At 38.6% G+C, this 16,871-nt stretch overlaps 1 protein-coding gene across 1 annotated transcript; it reads right to left on the bottom strand.

The window, feature by feature from the left end:
* Positions 1–7,006: 7,006 nt before the first annotated feature.
* On the bottom strand, positions 7,007–14,419 carry c25h12orf75 (chromosome 25 C12orf75 homolog). Its single transcript, XM_026311919.1, has 7 exons — positions 14,371–14,419; positions 14,162–14,244; positions 11,236–11,260; positions 9,361–9,396; positions 8,550–8,629; positions 7,887–7,917; positions 7,007–7,770 (listed from the first exon to the last, which is right to left on the bottom strand). The coding sequence occupies exons 2-6, from the start codon at positions 14,202–14,204 to the stop codon at positions 7,913–7,915; spliced, it is 189 nt and encodes a 62-aa protein (XP_026167704.1). The 5' UTR covers positions 14,205–14,244; positions 14,371–14,419; the 3' UTR covers positions 7,007–7,770; positions 7,887–7,912.
* Between the last annotated feature and the right edge of the window lie 2,452 nt (positions 14,420–16,871).

The raw sequence follows: 16,871 nt of genomic DNA, 5'->3' as shown, positions 1-16,871 counted from the left end.
AACACTGGCTCCACTGCCTTGTCTGGCCTCAAATCATATTAGATATCTTCTTCAGATGTTTAAGACGGGAACACCTGGGGACCTGAATGACAAAAAGTCTAAAAGAGAAGAGTCATGTTCAGGACCATACATGAACCAACCTAAGAGTCATGCCAGCCATGTTAGCAGCCCTATAAGGCTGCACTAAGGCACAACAGTGTAATGAGATGGCCAGTAGTCTACGTAGGCTGAAGTCTGAAATGGCTACTAAAAACCTGAAATATTAATAAATGCCAATGTTAGATTTATCTTTTTCCAAACAATCGTCATCTTTATTTAGTGTGTGATAGTGGACTGGGTTAAATATTCATGTTGTAACAGATGTTAGTGAGATTTTGCATACTCTTTTGCAGCAGCATCCAGCAGTTTTGGTTTCACATTGGGTCAGTGGTACCATACAGTCAGGGGGAATATAAATGTCTTTACAGAATTGCCTTTGAAATCCATCAAATGGTTGTTGACATTTCAATCAAAAACACAAATTGTAAAAAGTGGTGCCAGATGAAGGTCAGATGATCAACAAAATCATTAGGATACATCGTCTGGAGACATGAATATTGTACAAATTCATCTAGTAAATGTGAAGATATTTCACTTCATCCTTAAAATCTTTGACCTGTTGGTGATGATAGATTAAAAGTCTGGAGAGCACTAGTCACTAGGCTCAGTCTTCTGGGGGACATTAATGTTTCTATCACATTTCATGGCAATTCATTCAATAGTTGTAGTTCTATCTCAGTGTGGAATAGAAGTGGTAGACTGACTGACATTGCTATCCATAAAGCATTTCTAGGATGGCTAAAAAAAATCAGGGGACATGGGGAAATCAATAGAAATCTAAAACAACACTAAAGGGAAAAGGAGAAAGGGGATGTTTTATTCAGGCTCCTGTAATGCTTTGAAGTACTGCACAGTGACTGATGCGATCCGGCCCCTGTTGAAGATGCCGCCAGGGCTCTCAACTGTCTTTTCCCCACCCGTTCCTCTCAGGATTAGCTTTGCTATGATTTAGCGCTGTTTCTCACTGGCCTCTGGAATGCGACAGATGACGGATCTATTTTCCTACATTGTTTCACCTGCTCTAAATGAAACCACATGTTGCGCAGCACCGCCTCTCCTTTGTCTGTAATTGGAAGCACATGCACAGCGAAGCCAAGAGTAAAGTGAAGCCGCCACAACAGCCAGGGCTCCCCCACCCTCCACCTCCCCTTTCTTGGGTCTAGGGTGCCACTTCTTGGTCCAGGCCAAGTGGGAGGTCACAGTGCAGAGCCAGAGAGCATTTATTGAACTAACTGACCTGGCATTACATGTCAAATTCAGTTCAGTGTGAAGACTGTATCATGTGTCCTGAAAGTCTTTCAAGCACTCAGATTGAAATGTGAGTGACAGTTAAAGACTGCTGAGGAGGGAGGCCTTCACATGGCATACTTTGAAAATACAAGCACTACTGTACTGTACTGTTAAGTTTGTAATGTCCAAGGTGGACACACTATGGGCACGGGGCAGAAGGATCATCAGCTTTTGCTTTTGCTGCTGTGCCAAAGCAGAATTGCATAAGGGTAGAATGTATTAACCTCATCCCTCATGTTAATTTAACATGTATGTCAGTGATGCATAAGACAAATCATTTGGTGTTATTCTAAGGATTACTTTAGCTTGGTTTTTGAGCTTGAGTGTAATATATGTTGTAGTTTGCCTCTGTAGAAGGCTGTTTTTACATTCACCTGCTGAAGGAGGAAGGTTTCTCTGCTCACCTGAAATCTCAGTGTAATATAGAGAGACTCTTATGTCTTTCAAAGTCAAAATTGAAATATTAGATGTAAGGCATTCAGATTTGAAATACCAATGAAGGCAGTCAGGAGTAGGTATTTCTGTAGATATTTCTTGTAAATTCACTTGGAAGCACAGTCTGCCTTTTCTCCTTTAATTCTGAGGACAAGGCTAAAAGGCTAGACAAATAATTACCAAGAATACCGGGCATACAGAACACCCATTTTCAGGTTTCAGCCTCATTACTGTAAAAACCATAAAGTGGTGTCCTAGATTTAGCCTGGCATTGGTGGTAAACTTGTCGGGGGAAGTTCATGGGGGCCCCTAAGTGGCCTGATTAACACCCTTTTACAGTTATTGGGGTAAACTATCAATTTCAGTGCCAAAGATTAGTGCAATGCTTTTGCTTCACATGCCAAGTAGAGATGATATGAAAACTGCTGATTAACGTTAATCATTGTCACTGTGTAGTCCTTAAGCCAGTTGCAGAGGCCCTGAGGGCAAGGACATGTTTCTCACTTTTCACAGATAACTCAGAGAAAATGTAGATATCAACCAAATGTTGTGTTGGAGAGTCCTGAATCTTTCTTACTGGCACAATAGTTGAAGCTTAGGCTGTGCTGCAGTGACATCTCCTGGTGATGAGTGGAGTTACAGATACAAATTAATGAGACATGAATTAAAGAAATTCACTTCATGTACATCCTGTATATGGCCAGTGGTGACAACATGGAACATATTTGTGTGAATCAGCAAATGGAATAAATAAGACCAAAGGTGTATCGTTTCTTTCCTCCGTAATTTGGTGGACAATTGACTGTAATGCTGGAAATTATGTAAATGTATGAATATGCAATGTTATAATTAATGTCTCTCTTTTGGCTTTGTTACTGAAAGATGCACTGCTGTATTTTTGGTGTTTTGATTATATGTAGTCTTGAGTTGAGACAAATGTTTGGCGTGACATGGAAATGAACCCAACAGGTGTCAGAGTCTTGGATTATTCTATATATTAAAACATAATTGTGACCCAGTTTGGTTTTTATTATGATGTGTATAATATTATATTGGGTAGTCTGTATAAATGTGTAATATAGACCTAGTAGTCATATACAAAAACCACCTTTTGAAAGACTTCATTTTCCGGTCTTATCATTTTATCATACATTTAGACAAGTGAACCAGGTTTGAGGTGAAGCAGACACAACAACAAAGAGGAGCAGACCAGAGAAATGCCAGTGTCGAGTGAAAATTTCAGCTGGAGAAAGAGCAGCTGTGCTGTCATGGTGGGTCAGCTGCACAGATGATCTGATTAAGGACTTGTTCTCAATGGCATAGCTCTCACAATTCACACACTGAAAGATTTTTATTTGTGCCTGATGCGAAGAACACCATTCACTTTATTGGAAAATAGAGCACATGTTGTGGAAACTTTAGTTTGTTTTTCACCAACCAGGGCAATCACATGCTTTGCTCTGAATGTATATGCTGTTGACTGAGACATCATACTATAATATAGTAACTACTTTATATAAAGGGCTCATGTGGTTATACAATAAAGAGGATGTTTTAATTAAATGATTTCCACTCATGTAGCTGGAAGATTGGTTTTAGGGAAATGACATTGGGATGTTGGAAGTTTGGAGAATCATTTTAATTCATTAAGTCAAATCATCCAAATCACAAAAAATGAAAACCAAAACTATCTGCATGGATTCCTACCTGTACAGGTATATGTTGCAGAACAAATCACAGCTTATGTCACAGATTGATTTGGGATGAATACACCTTATACAAAATAAGGTAATGTTACTGTCCAGTTAGTTTTTACAGACTGTACGTGCATATATAGGCTGAACATGATAGGACACATTCATTCTATGCATCTCTCTCTCTCTCTCTCTCTCTCTCTCTCTCTCTCTCTCTCTCTCTCTCAGTGACTAATCAGCACTCAGTTTTAGCTTGCTTAGTGACAGCTTACATTTTCAGTGTCCTTAATTATTTCACCTGCTGCATAATATGATGTGGGATCACTGGAGAGACTCAAGCTACTGCTGTGTGGTGAGAGACAGGACAGAGTTAACTCATCCTGCTCCTCCTTCCCTCTCCTCCATATACTCCCAGCACAGTCAATTACAGAGATGGAGCTGTGATTGAGCGTGTTGCAGGTGCACTGCACAAAGACCCTGTTCAGTAATGACAAATGTTCACCAGAGCAATCCTCACTCGATTTGGTCAGGCACTCTGTCTGTCTTCTTAACAATTGTTAAGAAGAGATGTATGGTGTCTTCAGAAACTATTCAGACTGCTTCACTTTTTAAACACTAGTGTTAAAGAGTTCATTTTTAATGACTGAAGTCAATCTACAGTCAATAACCAATAATGACTAGGCAAAAATGTTTTGAGAGAAAAAAAAGATCAAAAACTGGAATCTCTCATTTACAAAAAAAGTCTGCAGTGTAAAAGGATCTGAATATTTTCTGAAGCCACTATAATCCTTCAATCTCAGGATTAGTCAGTACAAAAGACCGGCAGATTTCAATAAAAAACACAATAACCACAGATGTGTGCAGACAGTATAAAAATCTTTAATCATAAATAATTCAATTATGAGATCATGGATGAATTACACTAAGGCCATAATTTTTGTTTTTATCTCCTCATGTTAGCATCATTGAATTGACGGATTGAGTGATTGCAAAGGTGTGTAGATGTTTATGATTGGCAGGTAATTTGTGAGTTGGGGACCATGCATTAGGTGTGAGAGACAAACAGCCTGTAACGTGATTTTTAGTGTGGACCATCACTGAATAGCAAAATCCCAGTCTACAGCATAAAGAGATACCAGTAGGTTTTTATTGACTGTTTCTGGTCTTTTCCAGTGATTAAATTGGCACGTAAGTAATTAAAACTATTCCTAGCTGTTTTGATCTCAAGTGATTTCATTCATTTTCAGCATCAGTGTGTTACAAAATACTTTATATTTCTAGCCATTAAAGGAAATTTTTCACGTTTTGAGGAAATGGGTTTATTTGCTCTATTGCAGAGTTAAGATGAGGAACTCCATTCTCATGTCTGTATGATACATACAGTATGACGCAACAGCTGTAAAATCCACCTCTAGAAATGGAAAAGATATTTCCAGTCTTTATACTGTTATATTAACAGCTGCTGTTGCCTCTTGTTTACTGTACATTCAAACAACATGCTGCACTGCGCAGAGTTACAGCTGCAGCAGCAATTTAATGCAGAAGACTTCACCTCACAGACTGTTATTCCTCCACATTCTGTCCTCTTCATCCTGTTAGACTTATTGAATGGGGCAAAGGAAATGACATTCATCATACACAGGAGGAACAACCATAAAGGGCAAAGTGGGGCTGATAAAAGAGGAAGGGACAGGTGGCATGCTGTAAAGACCAAATGCTTTTGCTAGGGACTGATGTGGGGACACTGTAGTACCGGCAGGGAGGAAATGTAGATGTCAAGGATCAGGGACACCAAAAATATAGGCAGGGCTCTGATCAAATCTGTTACTGCAGAGCTGTAGGCACACAGTAGCTCTTTTTATAATAAGCTGTAAAAAACACAGTACATTAAGCTGCTTTTTGTATCTATAATATACTCTACCTCTACCACAGGAGAACAGTGCTAACACTGCAACAATATGACCTGACAAATGGTTTGCAATTAAACACACTAGTCGAAATCCCTTCATATCAATGTGACTGGTGACACAGCTCAGCAGCTAGTGGGCGTCTTTCCAAAACAGTAAACAGTACACTTGTGTTTAGGCATGGAGAATGAAGACACTGCCGTTATGCGACTGGTCAGTCAAGACTAAACAGACATTTAAAAGGTCATGTGTAGTGCCAATACAACACCTCTTGAATCTCAGCTGTTTAAAGTTGCCCTATTTCCACCACCTCTAGGTTGCTGTGAGTGGAGGACGTTGTTTCTTTATAGAACTGTCAACTGTCAAGAGCCTGGCTGACAATTGACACTGGCCTCTAATGTCCATGTAGTTTTTTTTCTTTTGGCTTGTTTTTTGTTTGGACTGGTGTTTGGTGAGTTTTTTTTTTTTTTTTTTTTTTTAAGAATAAGGCTGGTGATATCCTATATTGTTCTGATTGACTACAAATCCTGTAAAACATCCAAAACCAACAATGGATCCATGATCCATAGATGATCCATGAGCACTCACTGTGTGTTTCTCTATCCGAAACAAAAAAAAAAGAAAAAAAAATTACAGAGCCACATCATTGAACTGGAAGATTTTACACCTGACCCTGGGCACTGTAATTTATTTTCAGTCCCACATAAACCATCCTACCATTGTAGGATCTCAGTGCTCCACAGCTAAAATTTGTCGTCAAGAAATGCACAATTTACTCCTCTTTGAGTATAGAATTTGCTCCTTCTCTTTTAGAAAATTTCTTAACCTTTATAAAAAGGAAATCTTGTATTTGTGCCACAATGCCACGGACAGGGTACTAGGGTTGGAAACTAGTTAGAGATGAAGTGGCTATAAATATCTGTATTACCACAAAAACTACCTTACTATGGGATAAATACTACATTATTATGGGGTCACATGATACTGAACCATCTCCATGACAACATAGCTACTCATCCACTGGGGAAGGCCATGAGATGTGACAGTAAGGTTTCATATTGTCAAGTACTAACAGGTTTTAGTTTTCTTATTGGATTTGTTGAAAATAGGAAAATATACAATATACAATAAAACCAGCCTTATCATTTAAAGGTTACAGACAACAAAACAACATTCATAATTCAGTTAGATACATGACGTATAAAATGGGTTGTAATAAAATAAATAGCACAAAGCCATGTAAATACACTTCAAAATAAAAAAAGGAATGAAGGGAAACCAGTTCATCACTTCTGTCTTTCATCTTAGCTTGTTTGCTTTGTTCAATATTTTTTGCAGCCGAACATTATTTAATAAATGGTTTTTTCTGTTACATATTAAATCACATTTATGTTGTTAGACACAAACAAACTGGGTGAGACTTCTTGCTTCTGTAAACTGTAAGAAAGATTATCAGAGCTTTATGAATTACCCAGAAGTGCTAGAGTGCAGAGCTCTTAAGGGGAAAAAAAACATGCTGCAAGGACAGTATGAGTGAGAGGGAGAGAGACAGAGAGACTGAGATTGAGAGAGAGAGAGAGAATTCCTCTTAGTATCATGAGTCATATACTGATGTTGCTTAATCAGTCTGGGGTGCATGCTAAGTCACAACAGCGAGTCAGCCTGGCTGATGCACCCAGAGCATTTAGGATCGTTGATTAAACCACCCTTGACCTACAGTGACTCAGTGATGTTATTAGTATTTAGACCCATAATTAAAATCTGTAATTTTTATGCTTTGCTGTTGCAGCCCTAATTAAAATCAGTGCTATTTTCAATAACACCGAGGTGCTCTATGACATATCGAAGCATTTTCTGCTTTCTGTGTAAATTCAGTCCATCCCTCTAACTCTGTCTCCGACACACAATGAATCATTGATGGTGTCTTAGAGAAATAACTGAGCAGTTGAGCAGTGATTATTATTGCAGAGGGCTGTTGGGAATGTATGTGAGTCCCAGACAGTTAGCTGGCTGGGTTCTCTGTCTGAAAAAAGAAAGAAAGAGAATGTTCCAGTGCAGGCACCAAGAAGCCAAGATGCCTGTCACAATGCCCGCTGCCACCACCCACAGCTGCCACTCCCAGGGTGTGTGCTTGTCCACGGTGATGGTGGGTGCCATATGCAGACCTCCATGGTGCACTGTACCATGACTTCATGTGGCATCGCCCTCAAAGCCCTGGCAAGCTGTCCACATCCTCGCTCAATGAGAGTGTTAAAGCCTGAGACTTTATTCAGTGTGTGGTGTTTCAGAATTGGAGCACAAACTTGCTCTCTGTATTGTCACTAGGACAAAGAAAAGGCAGGATCCTGTTGAAACAAAGAATAAAAGTGTTTACTTTCATGTCTTTCTTTGCACCAGCTTCCATTTACTTTAAGAGAAGAAATAGTGAGCAGGTGAGGACAGGTGAGCTGCACAAGAGTACCTGTGTTGCCTTTCCTTCAATAGCTGCTAGTCTGCAAAAGAGGGGAAAAAAGAAATCAGCGTATGTATAATTATATGAACAGTTGTTTGACAAATGCTTGTGTGTTTCTATCCCAATGACTAGACTGTGCTCAAACACACACACAGACTATCCAGCAGAATGAAAAGAGAGACCTCCTTGAAAAAAAAGTAAATTTTGATTGATTCATGTGCCAGAGGATACAAAAACAAATCAAATTAATATTATATTTAACCTTGATGAGCACAAGGACAAACATTACAAGACAAAAGCCTGGTGGAGTGCGAAATACAGCAGCAATGCTTGCTGTATTGTAAGTTCTTAATACAGGCTGTGCTGCAATAGTTAATGTCATGGTTTACATTACTTTTCTATTGATATTTCACTGTTAAAAGGCAGTTATACAAAGTATTTGATTGTATTTTGCTATGGTCAATGTAACTATATTACTCCTCTCTGAAATGAGTACTCAAGCTGTAATAGTAAAGAAAATTAAGATTCAGTTCAAAACAAAGGTCAAATAAAACCAAAGAGGCTGCAGATTATGTGATTTCATAAGGTCGAAGCTCGACCACCAGGAAATGTTGCTTATCAGTGTCACACACACCAGCGTTTACAGGATCTGGGATGCACAGAGATGTTTACCTTTACGTGTGGATTTGGACTGACTTGCAGCCACAGTTGTCAGGTCTGCTGGTAGACCTACATATACACCACCATAGTTCCTGAGAGCAGAGGAGTGTAAAGAGTAGAGGAAAAGGTTTTTTCTCAAACTTAACTGATTTCATAAGCAGGTGTGTCTTCGATTTTTATCTCTGCTGTTTTGCAGCTAAGTTTTAAAGTCTTTATATTATGCTAATTAATATAATGGGATGCTATAATCATATGCATCTATATGATTTTAACATGATCATATTTTAACAACATTTGCATTGACAGTCCATTCACAATGTTAACACAGCTCCTGAGGGGTACACGTTTTGAATTGGGGGAATTTGAAGACATCGATCTAACCTCTTCGAAACAACTCACTTCAAAATCGAAAATTAGTGGTAATGATTGTGGTAATTTAGGGTAGGATGGGCTCTGCCGATATATGTTTAAAACCTAGTCATGACTTAAGATGTCTTATTCAATTACTACAGGCTTTTCTTTGTCACAGTCAGAAAAAAAGATGTGCATCAAAGTCACAGGTATTACTAATAATGATCTCCCAGTAAATGATCCAGCTAATGGAATTCAGCTGTCATTTAATATTTACACCTGCGTGTTTCCGTTGACGTGTCAAAATACGCCGTTAAAAAAGGCATATTAATATACACCTTCCATCATCTGCATGCAGAGCAAATAGTATTTTGCAATCACAAAGTGCACCTGCATGTTGCTATGAACACATAAATCACTAACACCTACATAATGAATGCAGCAACTGTTTTAGAAAACAGAATCAAAATACCTTCTTTTCTCATCTTCTGCTGAGGAATCTTCTGTCCTGATTGAGAGAAGAAGCACAGGTGAGGTCAGCTCTTAGGAAGCGACAAGAAGCACTTGTTTGAGCAGTCCCAAACAAAAAAAGTAATGAGAAGCAATAAACACTTGACTGTATTAGCGCAGTTGCTTAGATGGTAATATGTATTTTGCACTTTTGAAAATATTGCTAATTTCCATCTATCCATTATCTATACCTGCTTATTCCTCAACCAGGGTCACGGAGATCTGCTGGAGCCTATCCCAGCTCTCTTTGGGTGGAAGGCAGGGGTACACCCTGGACAGGTCACCAGTCCATCACAGGGCCACATAGAGACAAGCAATCTCACACACTCACACTCACTCCTATGGGCAATTTAGAGTCACCAATCAACCTAACATGCTTTTGGACACTGGGAGGAAACCGGAGTACCCGCAAGCACAGGGAGAACATGCAAACTCCACACTGAAAGGCCAGGTTGCAAACCCACGACCTTCTTGCTGTGAGGTGACAGTGCTAACCACTCAGCCACTCAACCATGCTGCATATTGCTAATTTCCCTTTGGGAATTTTGAACAACTGATGATCAGACTAAATTGCCAATATTTGTTTCAGGTCTTGAACCACGGTACTAAGCAACCACTTTCCAATTAACTATTTTTTCTTGCTGTTGTTTTTAAAGAGCTGACATTAAGCTGCCTACCTAATTCACAACAGTGCGAGCGAAATAATGACTTTTTTGATGTCCTGCGCACGTTTATGTGTTTGTGTGTGTCACATTTTGCTGTGTAATACAGTCCTAGGTAACTGTGATTAGCTTTTAGTGAGTCAGTAGTGTGCTGCTGTCAGCTCTCGTGAGTCGAGTATTTGTTGCTCAGATGGTTATCAAGGAATACACACACACACACACAGACATATATGTACAATACACACACACAATCACTGATTCCAGGAATTGCTGCCCCTCCCTATGCTTTGATAAATGCTAATTGTAGATGGGAAAGAACAACCTGGCCTCTATATGACACTTCACAGAAACATTTTTTGTTTTTAATCAAAATAGTGGTTAAAGGGGTACCTAGTTTCACAAGAAAATATCTATTTTTCCTTTTGTTAATATTCGTTTTACAGGTGATTTTCAGAATTGGACTGAAATAACAGAGTAAATTACATTTCTGCTGCATTATTGAAGTACTGCATTATCAAACTGGCTCAATGTATATTACACTACATTTATCCAATACATATGACCTAGGCAAGACATACTCACATACACAAATGTAAGTTTTGTATTTGAAGTCACAATGAAAAGAATTATTCAATATCATATGTGAAGCAACGAAAATTTAGCTTTTCTGTATATTCTGTTTTTATTAGCTGTTTATCTTCAATATGAAACATTCAAACAATATTTAGTACAGATAATACAACTTGTTATATCTAACAGTGTCAACTGTGAATTTTATAAAACGTAAATACTGTAGATGCTAAAGATGTAGAGCAAATCATGTAAATCCCCTTGTCAAGTGATACATTGTTCACATTGTTTCAGCAACAATTGCAGATAAAGAGATAAATTGCACAATTACTTCTCCAAAAAGCTGAAAAAATGACATTACTTTGTAGTTACCATAGCATTTACTGTGTGTTTTCAAGGTTAAATATTACAGCAGTGTTTAAACGCATTAAAACAGAAAACATGGCATGATAAATCCCTGCATTGGGTGAAAATGCTGAATATGCTTTTCCTTAGTTTATTTATGTGTATGTGTGTGTGTGTGTATATGTGTATATATACATATATATATATTATTACTGTATATATGAACCCTAGAGCTTAATAAAAATCTCAGATGTACTTACACATCCTTGGAGGCTTCTGCTGGCCCTGAAAACAGATGAAATACAAGATTTCATTAATCTTCATTATTTAAAGTATTGAAGGAGATGTGTTACTTCCCTAACATTTAATTGCTTTTATAATATGTGGACCATATAACATTTTCTTTTGCTATCAACAGACCCATATGCACAAATGAAAATGACTAATGGGCACAATGCACTACATCACACTTCTCATAATTCTCAACTTATCTGCTGGCTATTTTAACCATGTTCTTGTGTTTCAAATACATGGGCCAGATGTGGCCGTCGAACAGGCCAGGGACGTCTGGCAGCGTGTAGTTCCTGAACCAGGAGAGGTGGGACAGGGTTATGTGAGGTTTTGGCAAGAATCAAATGTTCTGTATTTACATTTACCAGAAAAGGAGTTATCACCAGAGCATTTCAGAAAATGGTGAACTATTTAAAGGTAACAGAGAAGCAAACACATTTACTGTAGGACTCACTGTTTAAGTAAGTTTTGACTTACTGGGATTTTATTATGTTGAGGGAATTCCCCATTTTAATTTCTTAAGTTTGCTGCATACGCAATAGTGGTTTTCAGTGTATATGCTTCTTACTTTCTGTACAGAGTTAGCATTTTAGATATCCCAACTTGCCTCTGAAGGGTAACAGAGGACATGTTATTTAATAAATGGACATAAATGTAAAAAGCCTCGATTCCAAATGGCACCCGTTGCGCTCATCCTGATGTTATTTGACTCTTTTATGGACCGACAACAGCTCATTCTTTGCTGAACCACAGGCAGTCCGCTGAACTTGGTGAGAGTTGAAATGAGATCATAATACATTCAGCTGGAGGATAGTCTATAACTTCCTCTTTGAATGACAGAAGCCTCAATTGTGTTCTTGAATCACTTTTTTAATTGCTATACCTCAGTGTTTCTGGAGAAATGTATCTTGAAAACAATTCACACAGAAATGCAGTGAATATCATCCTTGCAATAGGAATGGAAGGCTTTTTTCTGCAAATGTTGGCATCTGTTGACATGAAACAAGAGCCTATTTAGTAGCATGACAAAAGCTCATTCATACCCAAGAGTGGGATGGGCAATGAGATATAGAATTCACTTTGGTTGTCATTAAACTTTGGTAAGACACTGCTTAAAATTCAAACATTCTTGATTTGACTTTAGATTTCCTGAATGTTTGTTATGATTATGATTTGGATATTACCTGGAAGCAAAAAACATAAATAGTAACATACCAATAATTTAATATGCTAAAATATTTAATAAGTGATTTATAACTCACTAGAATATACTAGTTGAGGCAGGTAAAGACCTTATTTACTCACAAGCCTCCACTTATGGGAGCCCAGAAGGAGTAGGCCTATAGCTATTGACATCAGTCAGCTGTTGCAATTCCATTATAGGCCTAACAGATTATAAATGATTGATTCATGATTATTCAATATTATTTATGTTTATGTTTATTTTGAATGAGTTAAAGTATCAAAATGAAAAAGAAACCATTAGTGACCCAATTATACAGCATACGTTAAAATAATTTAAACCATGAAAAAGAGGTGCTTCTGTCTTAACTCTACAGAAAATGATGTGTCATTTGACTCTGCTCTGGTGTTAGTGTGAATGGACAAGTGAGTGCAGCCACTAGTCCACATTTGTCAAAGTGACTGGATGTGACACGTCCTTGGCATTGTGCTGAACGCTGACCTCTAAGAAAGACTATAAAAATGGCATAAGGCCTCCACACAGAAATAACACAGCTGCTGTCTTTCATAGACAAACAAGGCACACTCATGACAAAATCAGAAACTTACTTAGGTATTGCTTGCCAGCAGTGTAACCTCAAAGTACATCAAATTTAAAGCAAAGGACAACACTGGGTCATGTTTCTCATTGGCTCTCTATGGCTCTTTTAACATGCCTGGCAAGCACTGATTAGGTACCTGCAAGTACACACACATTTGCAGAAGCACAAACAAACACCATACTGCTTTAATGGACAGTGGTGCTGGGGTAATCCTGCATATACTTCAGTCTAATTATTACCTAGTTTTGTCAGTGGTATCTAAAGATTGGCTCAGTATAATTCAAACAGGTATCAGCCTAAATCAACTGTCAGAGATTTGTTATTTGAGGACAAGCAACAGTAAAAGAAGTTAAAACCACACAATACAACATTTTCTATATTCATATGTGTCCTCCAGGGTTTATGAATGAAGCCTAGCCATTGATGGAGTATTTCAAAGCTGCATGCTCACAGGCACAACCAGCATCAGTCAAGTGGGGAGGAAAAAATGGTTGAATGTCAGTAGAACTGCTTATATTTCATCTTTAAAATCCATGGAAACCAGTGCAAACACACCAAGACAAAGAGAAACACGTTAATGGAAAAAACAGATGAGACCTATTGAAGACGTGCTTCTGTGTTAGCATAGACATGAACATTTTTATTACAGTATCACTGCCATTATGATTGTCAAAATGGTACATTCCTGAGACTCCTGGTGTCTCATACTAGAATATGGGAAACCCTTCATGATCGACCCATTGCCCTCAGACCACTGCATGTAGATTTACATCCATGGACACTAGAGTGAAGGACAGTATGCCACAAGCTGATGAACACAAGGGAGAACATTTTCTAATTTTGCAGTTATTTTGAAATACAAACAAATAAGATGACACTATCTTAAATCAAAGGGCTCAGACCCTCTCACACTCACATGTACACAAACATGCTGAATGCAAGGGTAATCCTGACACACTTCATTTACATGCAAAACACCTTCTCCCCTTGGTGCAGATACAGTGAGAAGTCTCTCCCTCACACTCTTACCTATTGTCATGCCCACAAACAAGTGACACACACATATATGTGTGTGTGTGTGTGTGTGTGCATGTATGTATGAAACACTCACCCCCTCCTGAGGTGCTGGTGGCTGAGGAATTGCCACAACCCATTTTGCATCGATGCAGCCACTGTCCAAGCAGACTGGAGACACTTAAGAAAAAAAAGTAGGAGGGGACGGAAATGAGGGAGACCCCAAACACATTGGGAAAGGAGATGAAAGTGAAGAAGAAAGAGATAAAAGAGACAGAAAGAAGGAATGTCAATGAAATGTCTCACAGGGATCTCCTTTGGTCATGCCCCCCTTTCTTCCCTTCAGTCTGTCCTCTCTGCAATGCAAAGGAGAGCTGAGAGTGAAGTGAACGCATGGAGAGAGAGGTTTTTATATGCACACACACTGAGACACAGAATGGGAGGGAGGGGAGAGAATGAGAGAGAGAGAGATGCTATGCCTTCACATGATTTGCTCTTTTCCTCCATCCTGACATGGTTGCCCGGGAAACCCGGGGAAAGGAGGCGGGGGGTGGGGTAAGACTCAACCAATAGGGAGCTTCCATTTTTTATAAAGGTGGGGAAAAAAAATGAATGCATTTAAGGGCCATCAATATATCAGCCTGTGGTGACATCCTGTAAAATCCCCAAATTGTCTTTGTGTTAAAATATAGAGGACCTTTTCTTGTATTTGGTCTATGGGTGGGCCACACATAGCTCACTTTTTTGAGCTCTTGGCAATCTGTGAGAGCGAGAAGCCGCAGAAGCCTTGAACAATGTCTTCATGAAAGCACTAGGGTCACACATAGGTTTCCGTTTACGACCCCCACTAAATCTTTTTTTCTTTTCAGTCACACCATTGTGTGCTGTGACAAGACTAGTGCAGTTATATGAGTGAAGTTTGGATAGCAACATGCATTAAATTAACACCATGCACCAGGGAAACTAATTCTCACTTTCTGTCAGTGGTGTTATCTTAGGATGTTGGGATGTCTGTGTTGCTGTGAGACAAGATTTTTTTTTTTAAATCCCCCAGCTCTGAAAAACACTGACATCAGAAGATCTCGAACAGGTTCGTATAGAGGCTTTTATGAGTCCAAGTGACTGTTTGCTGGTGCACGTCACAAATTCCTTGAATGTTTCAAACAACAAAAAGTAGATTTTTTTTATAGGTAAGTTGAATACCACAGAGATAGCATATGAGACTAGAAAATATTTGATCAAATTTTAAAGTAGTTTCACATTTTGGGGTTATATACATTCACTTTGTGGTGGACATTTGGAGATATGGTAGAGAAAAGTGATAACACTCCCCACATATCAGTCAAATTCTGTACAAGCCTACAGCCAGCAGCTGTACTCTTAGCTCAGCATAAAGGCTGGAAAGACCAGTCACAGCTTAGCTGACTCTGCCCAAAGGTACCAAAATCTGCCTATCTGCACCTTTTTAAACTCACTAATTATCATGTTTTATCTTCTTTGTTTAATCTGTGCAAAAACTATAAAAATCACTGGGTTAAGCATCAGTGTCGGGACTTTATGATAAACTAAGCTAATTGGCAGCTGGCTGCAGTTTCATATTTACTGTACAGAAATTCAGAGTGAGTGATATCAATTTCCTCATCTAAGTGTGTATCAAAATGCCTCATTTATTTTTTGAAACGTACAAATTAGGATAGTTTCTGGCAATTATGGCACACATTTTGTTTTGAATTTTGCATTTGACCTGATCCAAACATGAAGTCAGGTTGATTAAAGTAACATACCATGTTTACTGAGATGCAGGGGGATGAATACCCTACTGGGTTCAGTTCTTAGCCTTGGTCCCATTGGTTCTTAGCTTTGGACCCACTCACCGTGACAGGTAAAGGAAAGCAATGCAGGAGGAATTGTTCATATAAAGTTGAAAAAAACAAACAAAGACTTTAAGGTAGAAAACAGACTTTAACTGTCCTTTAGCCTAGCAGCATGACACTACATAATGGTGATCTGTCTGTTAGTCGGCTCACTACTTGGGTCCAGACTGAACTATGTAAACTAATCCCTGGCTTGGCACATGGCTCCAACAGATTGTAGCTTTTTCTGTAGCATCACTGTGAGGTTCATATTTATTTATTGCTTGTCTGTTTTTTGTGAAATGTCTGACCAGCTATTTGAAACTTCGTATTTAGACCTAATTATTAAACGTATACTAACATGGCGAACATGGTAAACACTATACCTTCTAAAAATCAGCATGTTAACGTTGTTATTATGTTGTCCAGGCTGAAGAATCCAATTAGACTTTTAATACTAGGCTATGGGAGACAACATGTTTTGTTATTTTGTCCATATACACAAGGTACAAATAGTAGATTAAGTAGCCTAGTAAAAGGACTGGTATGAAAGATTAATTTAATGTTCTGTCCATATCACGAGTATGTGTCCTTGGTCAGCTGAATCACTTCTTTATTTCATCCAGGTTAGTTCCACTGATATTAAGCTTCTCTGTTTGTTGGGCAGGCGCAGCTGAGCCAGCAAACACAATTAATTATCAAAGTCAGTACTGAAATGCCTTGTCTGATTTAAGGCCTCATCCTAAGCAATTAAGCAACACAGGTTCAGCGAGGAGGAAAGAATGTGCTCCTGCTTAGGCTGCCTGAGAGCTTGATGAGGAAACAGCTTGTCACAGCTTGCCTATGTTTTCAGGACACTACACAACAAGAAATGTGCATCTTAATAAGTCAACTAGACTATTGAGACCCAAAATGTCTGGGATTCAAATTGGATACAATTTTAGTGTTACATCA

The sequence above is a fragment of the Mastacembelus armatus genome, chromosome 6 (assembly GCF_900324485.2).
Source record: "Mastacembelus armatus chromosome 6, fMasArm1.2, whole genome shotgun sequence".
Taxonomy (NCBI): Eukaryota; Metazoa; Chordata; class Actinopteri; order Synbranchiformes; family Mastacembelidae; genus Mastacembelus; species Mastacembelus armatus.
Note: the sequence above shows the minus strand (reverse complement) of the source record. Positions and strands in the feature narration are given on the sequence as shown.

Bases quoted from the DNA above. Each gene is read 5' to 3' on its own strand.
- c25h12orf75 (XM_026311919.1), bottom strand. From the start codon at position 14,204: ATGGGTTGTGGCAATTCCTCAGCCACCAGCACCTCAGGAGGGG. The intron at 11,261-14,161 runs GTGAGTGTTTCA...ATCTGTTTTCAG, and splicing joins CACCAGCACCTCAGGAGGGG to GGCCAGCAGAAGCCTCCAAG. The intron at 9,397-11,235 runs GTAAGTACATCT...TCTCTCAATCAG, and splicing joins GCAGAAGCCTCCAAGGATGT to GACAGAAGATTCCTCAGCAG.